The sequence below is a fragment of the Mercenaria mercenaria genome, unplaced genomic scaffold (genome assembly GCF_021730395.1).
Source record: "Mercenaria mercenaria strain notata unplaced genomic scaffold, MADL_Memer_1 contig_904, whole genome shotgun sequence".
Lineage (NCBI taxonomy): Eukaryota > Metazoa > Mollusca > Bivalvia > Venerida > Veneridae > Mercenaria > Mercenaria mercenaria.
The window spans coordinates 15,879-33,782 of NW_026463818.1; the positions used below are offsets into that span (position 1 = coordinate 15,879).

Here is a 17,904-nt window from a genome sequence, read left to right on the forward strand (position 1 = left end):
ATTAACTTTGTAAATGAGAGAAATACAATACGCTTTTAAGGCATTTTTGTAATGAGATTAAAAAACATACTGTAGTTCACAAGACAAAAAAAAGATAGTTAAACTGTCCTTGCAAGATATGTATCCTATTGAAAGTATGTGGAGAATCTCAAACAAATGTGACATCTTACTTCCAGTGAAACTTTTGTTTGGTATTGATTTTGTAATGAAAATGAAGGCCTGACAGGCAATAATAGAAACTGTTGATGTAGATCTGTGATCACAGTTGAGTTAAGGAATATAATGTATAAAACATGGACAATGTAATAAAACATGGACAGTGTAGTAAAACATGGACAATAAAATCTTTCCCAAGTATAGCATTTTATTTGAATGCTGAATACAGTGACAATTATTGCTGTTCTGAAGTTGTCATTGGGAAAACTGATTAGTTAGTTTGATTACTCAGGAGTGTATGGTTGTTAGATGGAAGAAAACTTTAGATCTTACTGAACAGAACACTTGGAGAAATGTTATATCAGTTAGAGCATGCATCTCTATAGAAATGTGACAGTATTGTGAAGTGAGATTTTCATTTCGATTTAGTGCTGCTGAAGTTGATATTTCTTGAATCATGTCATTCTACAGACCATACACCAGTCACTATAATTACAGACCGTACTACGGTACAAGTGGTTACTATTGTGACATGTATTATGACAGTGGATTTTATAGTGATGATTTCTTGGATTTTTTAGATCGGCGACGAATCTCGTACCAGGGAGAGTTCTCGACCAGTCAGGTGGCAGATATGAGAAGAGAGACAATGGTGCTGAATAGACCTTCCACAACACCAACGGTAAGTACTTAATACAGTTGCAACATTTTGCTGTATCGGAGGTTCTACTGTATTAAACAGTAGAAAGGCAAAAGGCATTTAAAGTTGGTGAAAGCAAGTAGTTGTGTTCTTAATTTCACAAAATATTATAAATGGGGAAAGTGATCAGAAAAGTCACAGCAACACAAATGTAAAGAGTTGATAATGTTGTTCTTTGCACCATTGCCTGGTTAACATTTTGAATCTTGTGTGCATTTTACTATTATTTCAAGACATGTTTTGAAGAAAAAGAATTCCTTGAAAAATTGAAGAAAGTACTTTAATGTCCATGAAAAGTATTTGAATATTGTCTCAAATGTATTGTATGAAATATGTAATTTTTTCTCAATGTTTGAGCAAAAAATACAAGGTCAGTAAAAGAGATGGAAGTTCGGATTGATTTCCATTACCTTAGCCTATTTTACGTACTTACATACTGTTACAACAAGGTACTCTTTGTCTTAAATGTTTACTACAGCTAAATAGCTACTGAACTCATCCTGTTTGAATAAAAAGTGCAGACTTATTTTCCTAGAAGGTTTAAATTCGTGGCAGGTGATCAAAGCATTTTGTTATGTTAAGTATGTATTTTAACATCAGTCAGATAAAAGCAAACATGGTTGTCATTTATAAGAAACTTTAAGCTTTCTCCTGTTTATTGCAGCTTAAACTTTTGAAAATGAAATTTATCTAAGATATTTGGATGACCAGTATTATCTGGTTTTGATATTGAAATATTGATCACTTTCAAATGATATGTATATTAAAAAGCCATATTTCACATTTTATGACCCCCGTAAGTGACAGGCAGGAATCATCCTTTAATCTCATGTACACTGTGTTATTCAAGCTTCTGTTTAACCAAGAATTATCCACAAGGATAAGCGATAAGTCTGTGTGATGTAAGGTAGATTGGAAGAATAATGCTGAAATTTCATAGTTAAATATTGACAATCTATAGAAATCCTCAGAGACGCAGTTCCTACATTGTTTGATTATAATAACTTGTATCCTTTAATGAAAGGACGCTTTGAAGCACAAGTTATTTGGTCCTTTAATAATGGGTTGGTTCAGATATTGAAGTTGTTGAAAACATCCGTGATAAAAGTCAGAAGTATGTCAGTATTCAAGATTTATATCATCATTTAAAAAAAACAAACTTACAGATAAAAATATCATGGCTAGCAGTCCTCACATTTATTTTCTCTGTAAAATTAAAAATCCACAATTCAGAGTCCAACAAGATAGTTTTTATTGGCTAAAAGCACAAAATTTTATACTCGCAAAATTATCTGATTTCACAGTGTACTTCTGGTATCTATACACAGCCTAAAATATGTATATTGCCTTTAGGGATACTTTCAAAGCAGTTAATTAATTACATTAACCAATATTTATCTTGATATAAGTTCACAAACATTTATTTTATTTTACAGAATATGCCTGTGATATATGACGACATGAATGACGATGATGATGATGATTTTCTGCCTGTGTCGTCAAAAACATTTGTGAAACAGGACACTCAGGAGAAATCAGATGTAACATGGGATGATGTAAGTTACATTTTACAGCGCAAAATTGTAGGGGAAATATAAAAACTGCACTATAACAAATACCTGTAAAGGTCAAATTGGATGAATTTGTATTTTCACAAGATGTTCAGTGTCTTTTTTTCACTTTTCTGTATATATACTTTTCTAATAGTATTATTGGATATGAAAATACTTTAACAATTTCTGTGAATTCAAAATTATATGTGACTTTGTTTTATAATTTCCCCAGTGTATATTCAAGGTGAATTAAGTACTATATAATTATACCATTACAGTGAATATGATATGCATCAACAACTACACAAATCGATGTTGATAATTTATTGGGTTAAAGTTTATATTTTGTGATATTGAATGACTGTAAATTTCAGTTGTACAATTTTGATGCAGACGACAATGAGCAGGATAAGACTCAGATCATTTACTACCCGCCGTCGGAGAGTGACGGCTCAGACACACTACCAAGGTAAATGTTGCAAGTTTCTTATCATTTAACTATAATATTGAAAATAAATTTTGCAAATTTCTGATTGGAAAATTTCTACAGTGCTTCTGGTAGATATTAACCTTTACCCTGCTAAATTTCTAAAATGGACTGGTCCATCATTCAGTTTTGGCAGTACCATTTACTGTTCAAAGGGGTGTTGACTGAAACCTTTACTGACTGAATAGCGAACAGTGCAGACCATGATCAGCCTGCACAAATGTGCAAGCTGATCTTGGTCTGCACTGGTCGCAAAGGCAAAATCACTTGTTGCCAGCAGGCTGAAGCATTTTTTTCTTGTGGATGATTGAAGGCTAACTAGAACTTAGATACACTCCCTGACATGGTGAGAAAGTTATAGAAATTGAGAGATAGTCACATAACTTTTGTCTCCATTTGACTGTTTCATGGACTCTAGTTTATGGTACATTTAACACAGAATAATATTTTACACAATAAACTTTAATGTGTAGGATCAATTTAAAGCTGTACTGTAATATTAATCAACAAATCTAAATACCAGATATCTTCACATTTTCTGATATTTCAGTTCTTACCAGGTGTTTGATGCAGGATTGAGTGTAGACCGTCCCCCAAGACAGCTGAAACATTCAATATCAATGAACAGTAACCCAGATGCTGGTAAGGCCATGTCAAAAACTGTAAAATTTTCAGTATATGTGTTTTAGACACTGATAGCTGAAACCAAATGTTGAAAATGTGATGCCTACTAGGGTTGAAGCTATTTCTGATAAAATAGACGAATATCAGGACACACTAATTTAGACTTCTTTCTAATCATGAACACAGTACTCAGAAGTGAAATGTTTCCATGTTACAGATTCTGAAGTGAACACTGTAGATAAACATGTTACTTAAGAGGTACAAAATACAGAGATCTGGAAAAATAAGTACACTGCAGAATGTCAAAACTTCTTATGGCAAAAATGATTAACATGGATTTAAAAGTAGAAAAAAAACAACAAAAAACTTTCAAATTTTGTCAGTATGCTGACATACCTGGAGCTGTGTTTAGAGCTCAGTTGAAGTAACAATGAAACATAGCGAAAATATTTATTAGGAAAGAATAAAAGCACCTGAATATTAAAGATTTCACCAGTAAGAGTAACATTACATGCATTGACTTGTTGAAGTGCCATGTTTAGATTCTGTTGTATATGTCCAAGAGAGTATGCATTTTGAGCACTTGAAGCTTTGCATTGTTGAAGTTCTGCACTGGAAGGTTTGACAAGAGGTTCAGTCAGAAAGAGCAGAATCAATGCTCTTACATATGACAAAATGACACTTTTGGTTAGAAAATATTTGTTGTAAAGGAATAATCTCCATATTTCAGCAGAAGCGAAAAGTGTACTCTGTGGAATTTGCATTCCATAGTCGTTTCTTTAAGCATACTACAGTCTGATCAAGATGAATGAATAAATATTATCATTGTGAAATAACTATAGAAAAATAACCTGCTCACTTCATGAAAAATGTAACCGCCTCTCAAAAATTTAGATAGAGAAAAATTTAAATGAAATTGCATTTTTTTTTCTTATGAAATTTTCTGAAGAACTATTAATGAGTTTGTTGTGGCCTAAGGTAACATTGTCATACAGCGTTAAACAACTGAGTATTGATTTTAACCTCTCGCAACACATTTAATTGATGATATCTAACTCCCTATAGAAGTTTTTGTGTGGTAGTGATAATTAATTGATTAGAATATGATGTAAATTAGTTTTTAATATTTAAATGATCGAAATTCCTGGTTGAAGATTGTGACAGAATCATAAAGTAATTCTTTATCATGGTGTGAAATATTATTGGAAATTTTCTGGTACATTTTATATAAGTGTTGTGAACAGTAGATGAAACATATTGCTATTTATAGATTCTGAGTCAACTGATCCGGTATCTCTGGAGGACGTTGAAGATGAGGATGATTCCATGCCAGGTACACCAATGGATGACGTCCCGAAATCACAGAACAGAGTATGCATTCAGTTTTATATCAGTCTCTCAGTTTTCCTTCGTTTAATTTTATTTATACACTGTCAGTTAAATTGTCAGCTTTTTAAAGGATTTCTTTGAAGTTAGTTTTAAATGTTAGCTGTTTTAATGATTTTGAAAGGAAGAAAATCAAAGCTCTCAGAATTTGTAATTATGAAAGTATATAGTTCATTTCTGGAGTAACCTTTGAATGATAACTATACTTCTGTCACCAATATGTTCACATGAAATACAATATTGATCAACACTCACAGGAGAAATTCTTGAAAGACACTTTTGAGAACCTGAGTTTCACACCTGGATTACCGACAGATAAGTTTGTGAAGGGACTGGATACATTAGAAGAAGAGATGGCAACTAACCAGGCAACAGGGGCCATTAATTCTCGTCAGAGTCTGTCAGCAAGATTCCTGTCTAAATCACAGGCAGCCAATTTAAGGTAGATGCACTGTTTAGTACCAGACATGATACTTTGTGTCTGATTCTTAACTCTTCCATAAATGGTACTTAAGAAATACAGAGTTGTCTTCTCTGCATCAAGTCAGAGTTATATATAGCATTACATTCTAGGGAATATTCACTGTGACTCAGGTGTTCTTTTTTTTGTGTGCTTTAATGAGAAAGCCTTATTTTATATTATTTATATAATTGAAAAACTGTAAATCTTACAAAAAACACAAAGTTAGTTTAAGACTGTTAAAACATTGCATTCACTGTTTCAGGAATATGGGACCATATGGCAACATACAGAGACAGGATAACTGGTTCGATGTAAGTAGACAAGGGTTTTGATTTTATCTCTATATCATGTTCTTGGTGGATTTTATGTATTTATATTTGTAGTAATTAAAAATCACTGTGAAAATAAGCAGAAGCAAGAAGTGCTGTTTATGCATGCTTTGATATTGTACTGCACTGCTTCCTATCATTGTGTTTAAAAGTCTGTATTTACTTTGTTACTGGTTTGGCAAGGCCATGTTATTACTGAACAGAGCCTATTATGTTATGACGCTAGTGTCTGTCCGTCCGTCAGCAGTTTCATGTCTGCTCTGTAACTATTGACACAAATGTTCACCACATCGAGGTGACATGCAAAGTGTTTGTATCGGATGGCTGGCTTCAATGTCGAGGTCAAACTTAGGGGTCAAAGGTCATACCTTCCCGCATTGCGGTGCTCTTGCTTCAAGATTAGAATACACTAAGTATATAAAAGGATGTAAAAAAAGTCAGGGAAATTTTAGATAAACAATAATATGCCACGTATTGAACATATATTTGAGCGCGATCAATATATGTTGTTAGGTACATACTATGTGTTCAATAGACTTTTTATGCCCCCTTGAAATTAGAAGGAGTATATTGCTTTGCTCATTGTCTGTTGGTCAGTTGGTCTGTTGCCTTGAAGACCATTAGCTTTCCGATCAATAAGTAGAGAATGCTTGGTGTCACAATGCACAAAGTTCACCGGATGGTTGCCTGTGGTCATGTTATGGAGGTCAGAAAGTCAAAGGTCTAAGTAACTGACCTGAAAAGTACAATACATCCTTTCAACTTGGTAATTAAAGGATGCTTTGGCTTGCAGTCGTCAAACAGGATGACCCTATTGTTTTGGGGACGAGTAGATCAAAGGTCAACTCAGACTGGTATCGGTTTCTGCTAAGTTACAAGAATGTTTTTGCCAACTATCATCAAACTTCATAGGATGATTGCCTGTGGTCAGAAGATGACCCCAGTTGTATTGGGTATCTTTAAGTAAAAGGTCAATGTTACAGTGAACTTTAGACTGAAAATGGTTTCTGTTGAATATTTAAAAAATGATATAGCCTACATTTATCAATTTCGTGATTGAGAGAAAGATTGGGCATATGAATGTCAATCTTTATGGGATGGTTGCATGTAGTCAGTAGAAGACTTCTGTATTTTAGTCATTTGGTCAAAGGTCAGGATCACGGCATACAGAATAACATACTCAGTTGCCTCTTAAGGCTATCATGGGTTTGGGGAGCGTATGTGTTTTACAAATGGGTCTTAGTATGTTTTTAACCTTTAGCCTGCTGGGGGCAAGTGATTCTGCACTGTTCGCTGTTCAGTCAGTAAATTTTCAGTGAACACCCCTTCAAAAAATAAATGGTATTATCCAAATTGAATGATGGACTAGTCTATTTTAGAAATTTAGCAGGGTAAAGGTTAATGTCTAATTTAAGGAACATGACATGTATAAGCTCACACTTTTAAATAAAGTAACACCCTGATGTCCATTGTAAGGAACATGCAATAGTTATGAAGGGTAGAAACAATTTGCATTATTTAAATGACTCTCAGATATTTGGTATTTCATAGTCAACATGTTGTTCATTGCAGCTAAGAGGTCTTCTCCGCAAATGGCAACTGGTACATACTTTTTGAATGCCCAACAATAATTTTACAGTTTTTGTTATTTTCAAATGTTATGATAGGTTTTACTAGTTATTTAAGTTGGTGCAATGCCCTGGCAGTGTAGAAATTTATAAGAAAGAAAACATATAATGGCTGTTTATTAGGCTTTGCAGGCATATGCATCTTTTTAGTTAAGATATGCTAACATTTATTATGAGCCTAGTTTTGTTGAAATCCCTGCTTTTATGTATATTTGGAATAGATAATTTTAGTAGAGGATCAAATAATTATTGAAGTTTTGTTAGACTTAATCATACAGTACATGTACTTGGACATCCAGGTGTTGTTCCCATCATACACATTTATTGCTCTGTTACATTAAACCTCAGTCATACAAAGCTTTTGTCACAAAAACATAGAAATTTCACATAAGACAATTCATTGCTCAAATATTTCTGACAGAATTTGCTCTGCTCTTTGACTGGAGTGTCTGTGTTGAATAAAATGGAAATAAGATAGTAACTGTTTGCCTGTCACATTTTTCTTGAAAGCTTTACTTGTTTACAGATGACTGTCCATTCTTAAGGCAATTATACATGTCTGTATTTGTTTACCCATCACTAAGCTTAATTTATTTAATTTTATTCATTAGCCAAAAGAGCAAAGTGTATGTACATTTGTATTTTTATCCTGTTTGAAAGTTTCACTGTTTCACTTTTACTCTTTCATCTGTTTTCACCAATACACATTTCAGTAAAATGGGAAGAAATATTTAAGTAACAATGTTACAACTTTCAAAATTGTTGTTTTTAGCTCACCTGTCACGTAGTGACAAGGTGAGCTCTTGTGATTATCCGTCGTCTGTTTGTCCACAATTTCTAGCGAACAGTATAGAGACTACATTTTGCAATCAATTTTCATGAAACTTGCACACAACTTGTATTGGCATAATATCTCAGTTGCTTTTGAAAACTGGCCAGATCCCATCATGTATTCCAGAGTTATGGCCCCTTAAAGGGCCAAAATTTGCTATTTTGTCTTGTGAACACGATAGAGACCACATTTTGCAATTGATTTTAATCAAACTTGCACACAACTTATATTGTCCTTTCAAAAACTGGCCAGATCCCATCATGGGTTCCAGAGTTATGGCCCCTTAAAGGGCCATTGGCTTTTGGAGCCATATAGAGACTTCATTTATGGTTCGATCTGAACTTCCAAAATATCTTTAAAATCAATAGATCTTGGATTCCATGTTGAATCTGTCAAATCCAGTCATAGGTTCCGCAGTTACAGCCTCTGATTGATCCCTGAAAGGGCCAAAATAAGATCTCGGTTCCTTTCGAAAACCGGATAGATTCCTTCATGGGTTCTAGAGTTACTGCTCCTGAAAGGGGCAAAATTTTCTATTTTGGCCCTTCCAGCCACGTACAGGTTTCCTTTATGCTTTGATAAAACTTGCTTAGAATGTTTATCTTGATGATCTCTAGGTCAGGTTAGAAACTGGGTCATGTGGGGTCAAAAACTAGGTCACCAGGTCAGATCAAAGGAAAAGCTTGTTAACACTCTTGAGGCCACATTTATGAACCTATCTTCATGAAACTTGGTCAGAGTGTTTATCTTGATAATTCCTAGGCCAAGTTGGAAACTGGGTCATGTGGGGTCAAAAACTAGGTCACCACTGAAATCAGGTCACCACTGAAATCAAAGGAAAAACTTGTTAACACTGTAGAGGCCACATTAACGACCCTATCTTCATGAAACTTGGTCAGAATATTTATCTTGATGCTTCCAAGGTGAGCGATATAGGGTCACCATGACCCTTTTGTTTTCAGTTCTTACTAACTTCTAACTGCTTTTTACTTACCCAGAATTTTGTAAAGAATTCTATTTTCATTGTGGTCTTTCAGTAATGACAAGATTTTTTACCCCATATTTATGCTTGTATGTAATATTTACCTTACCATCTGCTTTGGTGTAGAACTTTGTTTGGGATATGATGAAAACCTACAGATTATTTGGATTATGTATATTCTCTGTTTATGGTCAAAGGAAAAGAAACAGCATCAGTAATGAGATCGTATAAAAGCTTTCAAATTCAAAATGAGAGAAAGTTGTTGCTGTGATATGTTTCTGAATGAGGCTGTCTCTTTTCAGATTTATGTTTAAGGATAGGTTTAACTATTGAAGTGATATTCATACATTTTTTTTTTCACAAAATAGATAAATGGTAAATTTATACTATAACAGAGCACAGTTAATTAAATGAAGCAGACAGGTTGTTAGAATCACAGACTGTAGTAACTGATGTTTCACAATGTTTGAAATTGCAAAAAAATGAGGCTTTTTGTTCAATCAAGAACTTAAGCATCAAGATCTTATCATCTTACTTCAGAAAGAATAGTAAAGTTCAAGAAAGGAAAATGGAATATGGGGTAACAAATTTGAGGATGGGTCAAGTTAGTATTGCATACAGATTGTCACAATAAGAAATAATCTGTTGTTAAAAATAGCTCCAATGAAGATGGGAAAAAAATTAATTTTTTATCCACTTATTGACTGGAATATTTCTGAAAGTCAGTTTCTGTTTTGACAATATTTCTTTATTTGACAGGACTGGCGTTAATGCCATTTAAGATATATCCAAATAATATAAAAGTTAATTTATGATATTTTGTGTGTTTATACAGTCTGTACAGAGAAGGAAGGATGATATGGCAAGAAACCTGGATGAGAGCAGGAAAATGCTCATGGCTGTAAGTATATTATGCTGTGCTGAAAAGAATCCCTTGTATTAAAATGTCCATGATTAATCATGCAGAAATACGGTCCTTTATTAGTGGTCATTCTTTATGGCTTTGGTCTCATTTTTGCTGAAGTGGTAAACTGAGTCATTGAAACTATTTCTATATACTGAGCAGTTTTGCTGTGTTTCATCTGTGAATATTTAGGGGGTGACTCTTTGTTTTTGTGTAAGATCGAAATATCTTTCACTGTTGCTGCTCATCAAATGTACTTACATATCAGAGTAAAAAGAGAAATTTTGTTTGAAATTAATTCAGGTTATTGTCCTTGTTTGACAGAAAACTCGGTCATGTTTTCTTGTAATGATTCATATTGCCATAATAAAATTTAAGTTTGAAATAAATTGTAATGAAATAACTTGGTTATGTAAGTCTTGACAAATTATGGCTCTTCCTTGACTGCTGTCGAATAATCATATTTGCTGTTCTAGGGAAGTATCTTTGTTTTCAGTGCTTTTAATCAAAGTACACTTGTTTTCACCTGTGCATTGTAATGTGAATAATTATGCTATGACAGCTAACTTCCCAAATTTTACCTTTAGTTTGAAATTAATTTTGTCTCGTACAGCAACCTGCCTTGAGCAGCCAGATTGTGTTGTTCCCTTGGCAGGAGGCTTAATGCAGGTTTGGCAGTAGACCTGGCAAAGAATTTCAGATTATTAATTCATGTCATATTAAAGGTGGTTAATCAGATTTTGGTCAACTTTCAGATTTTTAAAAAACTTTACCAACTGATAAGTTACACTTATTTGTGTTTATCAAGTTCTTAATACACATCAGATTTTCACTGGAAGATTTTTTAAACTATGATTTTCCTATCCTGGTTGCCCAACCAAGATAAAATTATTTTAGCATAAGTATAAATTTAATAAACATAAATTGCCTAAGGAATGTTATGAATATAAGCACTACTGTATTAGAGTTGTAAAAGATTTGCATTGACAAGAACATATTTTACCAAATTTATTAAAAGTGCAAGTTTATAAAATTATTATTACCTCCCTTTGTCTGTCTTGGTTGCGCAACCCAGATAGATTTAAAATAAATCAATTCCAAAGCTACACTTTGTTTCAAAACTTGCTATTTGTTTCAGGTAGTTGTAATATTCCAATATATATCAAATGCAAATGTAAAACTAGAAATTATATTGAAATTAAAAGAAATAATCCACTTTTTAAACACTTTTGTATTAAAGGGAGATAATTACAAAATTTCTTATGAAGTAATAAATCATACATTTCCAATAGGGATCTAACTTTATGTAATGGGTCTTTTTGTTCCTTAAATAAATCTCTAACAGAATATATAAATACTGAAAAATGTCAGAAAATGTTCCTCAAATGTGATTGACCACCTTTAAACTGTTATTCCAAACAAGCGAAACATTTCACTGATATATTCCAGTATTTCATATAAAAGATTATTCTGTTTAGTATATCATGTCATTATCATATACATATAGAGTGAATAGCAGGTTTTTCATTTTTGTGTTTGTCAAAAAAAAAAAAAAATCATTTTCTCATAAAGTTTGTAGAATGGTTTCATTTACATATCAAAATTTAAATTTAGTTGCTCAGAATTCATGGGAATCAGGTGATGAAAATTATTTCAGATATTGTACAAGCTTTTATATAACCCACAATGTCTATGCTGCACATTTCCTTATATCTTCCCTCCTTTTTCAGATGGGTTGGAAGCAGGAGAGCCCAGAGACAGATGGAGATGACCCATTCTCTGAACCCCACACCTCTCCCACTTCCCCACAGCTTGACAGCACTCCTACTCTCATTCAGGTAGTCACTAAAGACATAGGAATATTTATTTTGTAGTATCTGTTGTTTCAGCCTCAAAGTAATAATTAATGTGGAAAAGAGTTAATAAATTCAAGGCTTTTGAACAATTTAGGAAAGAGTTTCTTTAAATGAAAATGTTTCTGTTCCATCCTTCACCTGTGTTGGTTGGAACCTTACGTTATCCATTAGGAAAGTCATTTGCTGGCACCTGTGCTTGAAATAATGCATGGAAGGGCACATCTCCCTCCTCCATTAAAGATGGAAAGTCACCTGGAAGATCTGGATTATGTTGCTGTGATTTAAAACCAAACAAAAAAAAAATGTTCTATTTCTTATATTTCATTCTTGATAAACATTGCTTGTATATGTAATGTGACATTTTCCCGTGAATGTGAAATATTGACACTGAATTTTTCATAAATTTTATTAAAAAAAAAAAAAAAATGAGAGGATTTAAAATATCAAAATGTCACACTAAATGAATTTTATGGTCTTATTTAAAAGCAAATAATAAGTGAAACTTAGAAGAGAGTTTTTAAGTACTATAGTCTTTCTTAGTGCATGCTTTTTTTTTCAATATGATATGAAAATCACAGAAATATTAACTTCTTAGATTAGGAGCATCTTTTTATAAAAAAAAAAACGTGGTATGTTTTCAGGGTGAACATTCAGGGAGTGATGATAATTCACCAACAAACCTGGCGTTACATCTGAGAGAGCAGCCAGACCCCCCACCGAGTATGTACCTTATTACAGTATCTGATTATTCTCTTTTTTTTGTCAGTATCTCTGCTTGTCGGTGAGATGAGAATAATTGTTTGTTCATTTGTTCACTGATAAATTGATTGACAGTTCTTCCTTTGATCAGTAATTTAAGTTTAATATTAAACCTGAAACTTGTCACTGAGGTAGTTTCCTGACCGAAAGGTGAGCAGTAATGCATTCAACCATATTCAACTGAAAGGTTGACTCAATATGTTGCTGCTCTGTTAGAACTAAAATTTGTTGGAAAAAAATGATCAAAAGTGATGTTCACAGTAAAAGATTGGACGGACATGGATCATGTTTGCATAGATAATAGGTAGATATTTCCTTGATATTTCTGAGGTATTGCACCTTGGAATAAAACCACTTATTTCAAAGCATGGATTTAATTGGCATGGGGTGTGGCCAAATAGAGTTTTTAACGAATATACATTATATATTTATTTTTAATTTGTAGATAAAAGCTATAATCCTGCATTAAATTGAAGTATTTCAGATTTATTTATGTAGTGACATAGACTGGGATTAGGAAGCATGCCTTAAGTTTTTTATATATAAATAATACATTATTTATGACATACTGAAATAATAGAGGTAGCCAAAATACTACTTGCAAGCATTTCCCTGCAAGATTTTATTACAAACCAGTGTGCTTTCGTATGCATTTGCACACTACCACAAGCAGCTAGTCAGTGTCACAAGATGTAACTCTAATGGAGAGTAGAGCCAGAAAATGTATTGCGCAGGATCCAAGCTATGTAAATGTTGCCGTGGCAACCACAGCCAGATGTTGAGTAGAGTTGTAGTGGTGCTGGGTGGGGTTGAAAAGGTTTGTATGGATTGAGATATGTTGACATGGATGATCTGCCATTGGTAATGCTCAGATGCATACAAAAAGTACTATTACAAGCTTTTCAAAACATGTTATAAATATTGAGTATAGAGGTAAGAAGAGTGTATGAAGTGTGCAGGAGAGAAGTTTTCGAAGATTAAAGCTTGAAACTGTTTTTGGAAAATAACTTTTCTGGGAAAATATAAAAGAGATAAAACAATTTTTGACCACTTTGTATTGAAACAAACTTTACAGTCAACAATGGCCCTAATATTACTCATGTGTGTCTAAGGAAATAGAGTTTGGAGTAGCTGTATAGCTGATATTGAACATAGCAAAAATCTTTACACTGATTTAGACGGAACAGCTTGACAGGAGGTGCTTTGGCTTGGCAATTTTTTTCTATTTGTTTAAAGTATAATCGGTTTCTACTTCAGTTTTAGTTCACTTTATAGTTTGCTTTATTATGATCATATTGCTAACTGTAGGCCCTAGAACACCTAAAACTCTGCGCCGCTGCTGGTCTAACTTTGACTTGCCAAAGAGTCCAATTCCTGAAGGAAAACCGATTAAATTGTCAACTCCGAAAACTCTGGAACGATCCGGTAAACAGACCACTGTCATAATAGTAGAGCGAATAACCAATAACAAGATGTGTACTGGGAGTAAAATACCAGCTCCCAGGTCCTACACGCCTAAACATAATCAGCGGAAAGTTACAATACAGGGTAAAGTTACAAAGTTAGCTTGCTGTTTGGTCCTTGACAGCATGAATGTTCAGCTGTCGACAGCATGCTTGTTAAAACTTGACAGCAGTATGACTTTTATTTAAGCATGATGTGTTTTTTTCTCTAAAATTGATGAACAGTGTAGAAAAACAACTTTTGAATTTGGCAAACATCTAAAAATAACCAAAACAGTATTTATGAAGAAAGCCGGATACAGTGACTCTACCCTATTATATGTAATTGTGAACTATAGGTGCAGAATTCTCTATAATGCTTATTACTTAGAAACAAAATTTGTATTATTTGCAGTGGAACACTGTTAGCTCGGGCATCAATGGCTCAAGTATCCACGTTATCCTCAGCAATTTGTCTTATATTTTCTATATTAATTTTGGATTGCTCGATAACTAAATCTAATATTTAGCTCATGCCAATGCGACCTAGAGCTATCGGTGTTTCACTGTTTGTGGAAATTGGGAGCACTTACCAATTTATGTTAAACTTTTATAAAGACAAAAATCTTCATATTTGGTCCTACATTAACCCTATGACATTTCAAGGATTTTTCTAAATCTATTTTTATTTTTCTATAGCTTACAGTTTCAGTTTTTAAAATATAGTGGTGTTATATGCCATTAAATAAAACATGAAATTTTAAACAGTCTCCCATATCATGATAATAAATTAAGTATTATTATCTGTGTATGTTCTGTATATACTATTGGGTGTTGGAAATAAAATGTCAATGTGTGAATAATTGTTTGACATGTCAGTACTAACATATGTGTTTGGACGTTGGCTATATTTGAATGGCTTCTGATATTATTGGATCCAATATCTACACGTTATCAAGAATCATTATCCATAATTATATCACATTAATATATGGGAGCAGGAAAATCAGTTAGTCATTGTAAGTGTTTGGATACTAGTGGGTTAAGAAAAAAGCTTCTTAACATACCATTTTCATAACAAAATTAGAACCAGGCTGTTTGGAACTATATATTGACATGTATGTAATGCTTAGGGATATGTTTAAAGTTTTGTTTTTTAAAGTTGCAGAGGTTGATTTTAATAAAGTGTGTCTTGTTGGAATATATAATGCCCTCCAAAAGGCTTAGGACATGTTTTTGCAAGTAGAAAATAACCACAAAAATATATGAAATTTGTTCCTTCTTTGCAACTCATTAAGTGAAACTCTTTAAGAGTCATGTTGTTTCTTTATAAATTATCTGTTTCTGCTATAAAAGTCTTACTCTTGTTTCAAAAGTTTGCAAATTTCAGGCATACATATTTTTATGAAAAAAATATTTATTTCTTTTTTGTCCTCATACTTTTGTGGGGCACTGTTTATTGCCTCAAAAATGTTAAATTTTGAATGTATTTACCAGTATTGGTCATATTTCTTTTTGAGAAGTTCTCAGATCAGGTTATAGGTTCAGTGTTTTGAGTTTAGCCATGCTTAAAATACATGCTTGTTGTTTTTTTTCTGCCATTACCAACTCAGAAGTTCACCATGCATTTGATGTTAACATTCTACTTAGGTTAACTTTTTGTTGTCCTAGGTTGTTGTTTTTAATGTAATTAATACATTTTGTTTAAAAAAGAAATGTATTTTTTGACATAGTTTTTATCTTTAAATGTGATGAGAATGTTTGTTCATTGTGTTAACCATGTTTTAGGATCAGCTGTTGTTGTAGAAAAAGGATTGTCTTCTGTGTGTTTGAAGTTTCCTTATGTATTTTAATAAGGTCAAGATCACTTTGCTTGTATTGAATGCTCATCTGAAACTGTTTTAGTTATACTAATGTGTTCCATTTGATTCCAGCTTCGTCAGGTGATTAATGAAATGAAGTTTAAATAGTTTATAAACAAACAGAAACAAAGTAAGAATGAAATATTTCAGATTTTGACAAAGTGTTGATCAGTGTTTTAAATCTATGAATGATTATTTTTGTAGATGTCGGAAAAAGTAAACAATCAGCTACTTGGATATTTGCATTTTAAATTTTTTTATACGCCCGAAGGGACGTATTATGTTATGACGCTGGTGTCCATCTGTCTGTCTGTCTGTCCGTCCCTCCGTCTGTCCGTTAGCAATTTCGTGTCCGCTCTGTAACTCTTGAACCCCTTGAAGGATTTCAAGGAAACTTTACACAAATGTTCACCACACCGAGACGATGTGCAGAGCGCATGTTTTGGATGTCGCTTCAAGGTCAAGGTCACACTTAGGAGTCAAAGGTCATATCAGTTTGTTTCGTGTCCGCTCTGTAACTCTTGAACCCCTTGAAGGATTTCAAAGAAACTTGACACAAATGTTCACCACACCAAGACGACGTGCAGAGCGCATGTTCCGGATGACTTGCTTCAAGGTCAAGGTCACACTTAGGGGTCAAATGTCATATCAGTTTGTTTCGTGTTCGCTCTGTAACTCTTGAACTGCTGGAAGGATTTCAAAGAAACTTGGCAGAAATGTTCACCACATTGTAATGCTGTGCAGAGCGCATGTTCCGGATGACTCGCTTCAAGGTCAAGGTCACACTTAAGGGTCAAAGGTCATATATGACTTTGCTTTGTGTATATTGCTCTGCATTGCAGTGCTCTTGTTTTTATTTGGCAGATCTCTTTTTAGCTCATCTGATTTTTTGAAAAAAAATGATGAGTTATTGTCATCACTTGAGCGGTTGTCGGCGTCGGCGTCGGCGTTGCCTGGTTAAGTTTTATGTTTAGGTCAGCTTTTCTCCTAAACTATCAAAGCTATTGCTTTGAAACTTGGAATACTTGTTCACCATCATAAGCTGACCCTGTATAGCAAGAAACATAACTCCATCTTGCTTTTTGCAAGATTTATGGCCCTTTTGTACTTAGAAATATCAGATTTCTTGGTTAAGTTTTATGTTTAGGTCAACTTTTCTCTAAACTATCAAAGCTATTGCTTTGAAACTTGGAATACTTGTTCACCATCATAAGCAGACCTGTACATCAAGAAACATAACTCCATCTTGCTTTTTGCAAGATTTATTGCCCTTTTGGACTTAGAAAATCATGTTTTCGTGGTTAAGTTTTATGTTTAGGTCAGCTTTTATCCTAACTATCAAAGCTATTGCTTTTAAAACTTGCAACACTTGTTCACCATCATAAGTTGACCCTGTACAGCAAGAAACATAACTCCGTCCTGCTTTTTGCAAGATTTATGGCCCCTTTTGGACTTAGAAAATATCAGATTTCTTGGTTAAGTTTTATGTTTAGGTCAACTTTTTCTCTTAAACTATCAAAGCTATTGCTTTGGAACTTGCAACACTTGTTCACCATCATAAGCTGACCCTGTAAAGCAAGCAACATAACTCCATCCTGCTTTTTGCAATAATTATTGCCCCTTTTGGACTTAGAAAATCATTTTCTTGGTTGAGTATTATGTTTAAGTCAACTTTTCTCATAAACTATCAAAGCTATTGCTTTAAAACTTGCAACAGTTTTTCACCATCATAAGTGGACACTGTACATCAAGAAACATAACTCTATCCTGCTTTTTGCAAGAATGATGGCCCTTTTTAGACTTAGAAAATCATGGGTAGGACAATATTTCAATTACACAAAAAAAATCAGATGAGCGTCAGCACCCGCAAGGCAGTGCTCTTGTTTGTACTTACAATAAATTTTTTTTTTAATTACCGGTACTTCCCTTTTATGTTACTAT

General features: G+C 33.5%; 1 protein-coding gene across 1 annotated transcript in view; it reads left to right on the forward strand.

The window, feature by feature from the left end:
* Nucleotides 1–613: 613 nt before the first annotated feature.
* Nucleotides 614–17,904, forward strand: part of LOC128554965 (serine/arginine repetitive matrix protein 2-like) — a 28,708-nt gene continuing 11,417 nt past the window's right edge. The window contains exons 1-11 of the mRNA XM_053536305.1: nt 614–838; nt 2,293–2,412; nt 2,784–2,878; nt 3,447–3,538; nt 4,791–4,891; nt 5,164–5,348; nt 5,632–5,680; nt 9,976–10,041; nt 11,775–11,882; nt 12,542–12,620; nt 13,968–14,084. Of these exons, the coding sequence (XP_053392280.1) occupies nt 614–838; nt 2,293–2,412; nt 2,784–2,878; nt 3,447–3,538; nt 4,791–4,891; nt 5,164–5,348; nt 5,632–5,680; nt 9,976–10,041; nt 11,775–11,882; nt 12,542–12,620; nt 13,968–14,084 (1,237 nt within the window). The remainder of the gene's footprint in view (nt 839–2,292; nt 2,413–2,783; nt 2,879–3,446; nt 3,539–4,790; nt 4,892–5,163; nt 5,349–5,631; nt 5,681–9,975; nt 10,042–11,774; nt 11,883–12,541; nt 12,621–13,967; nt 14,085–17,904) is intronic.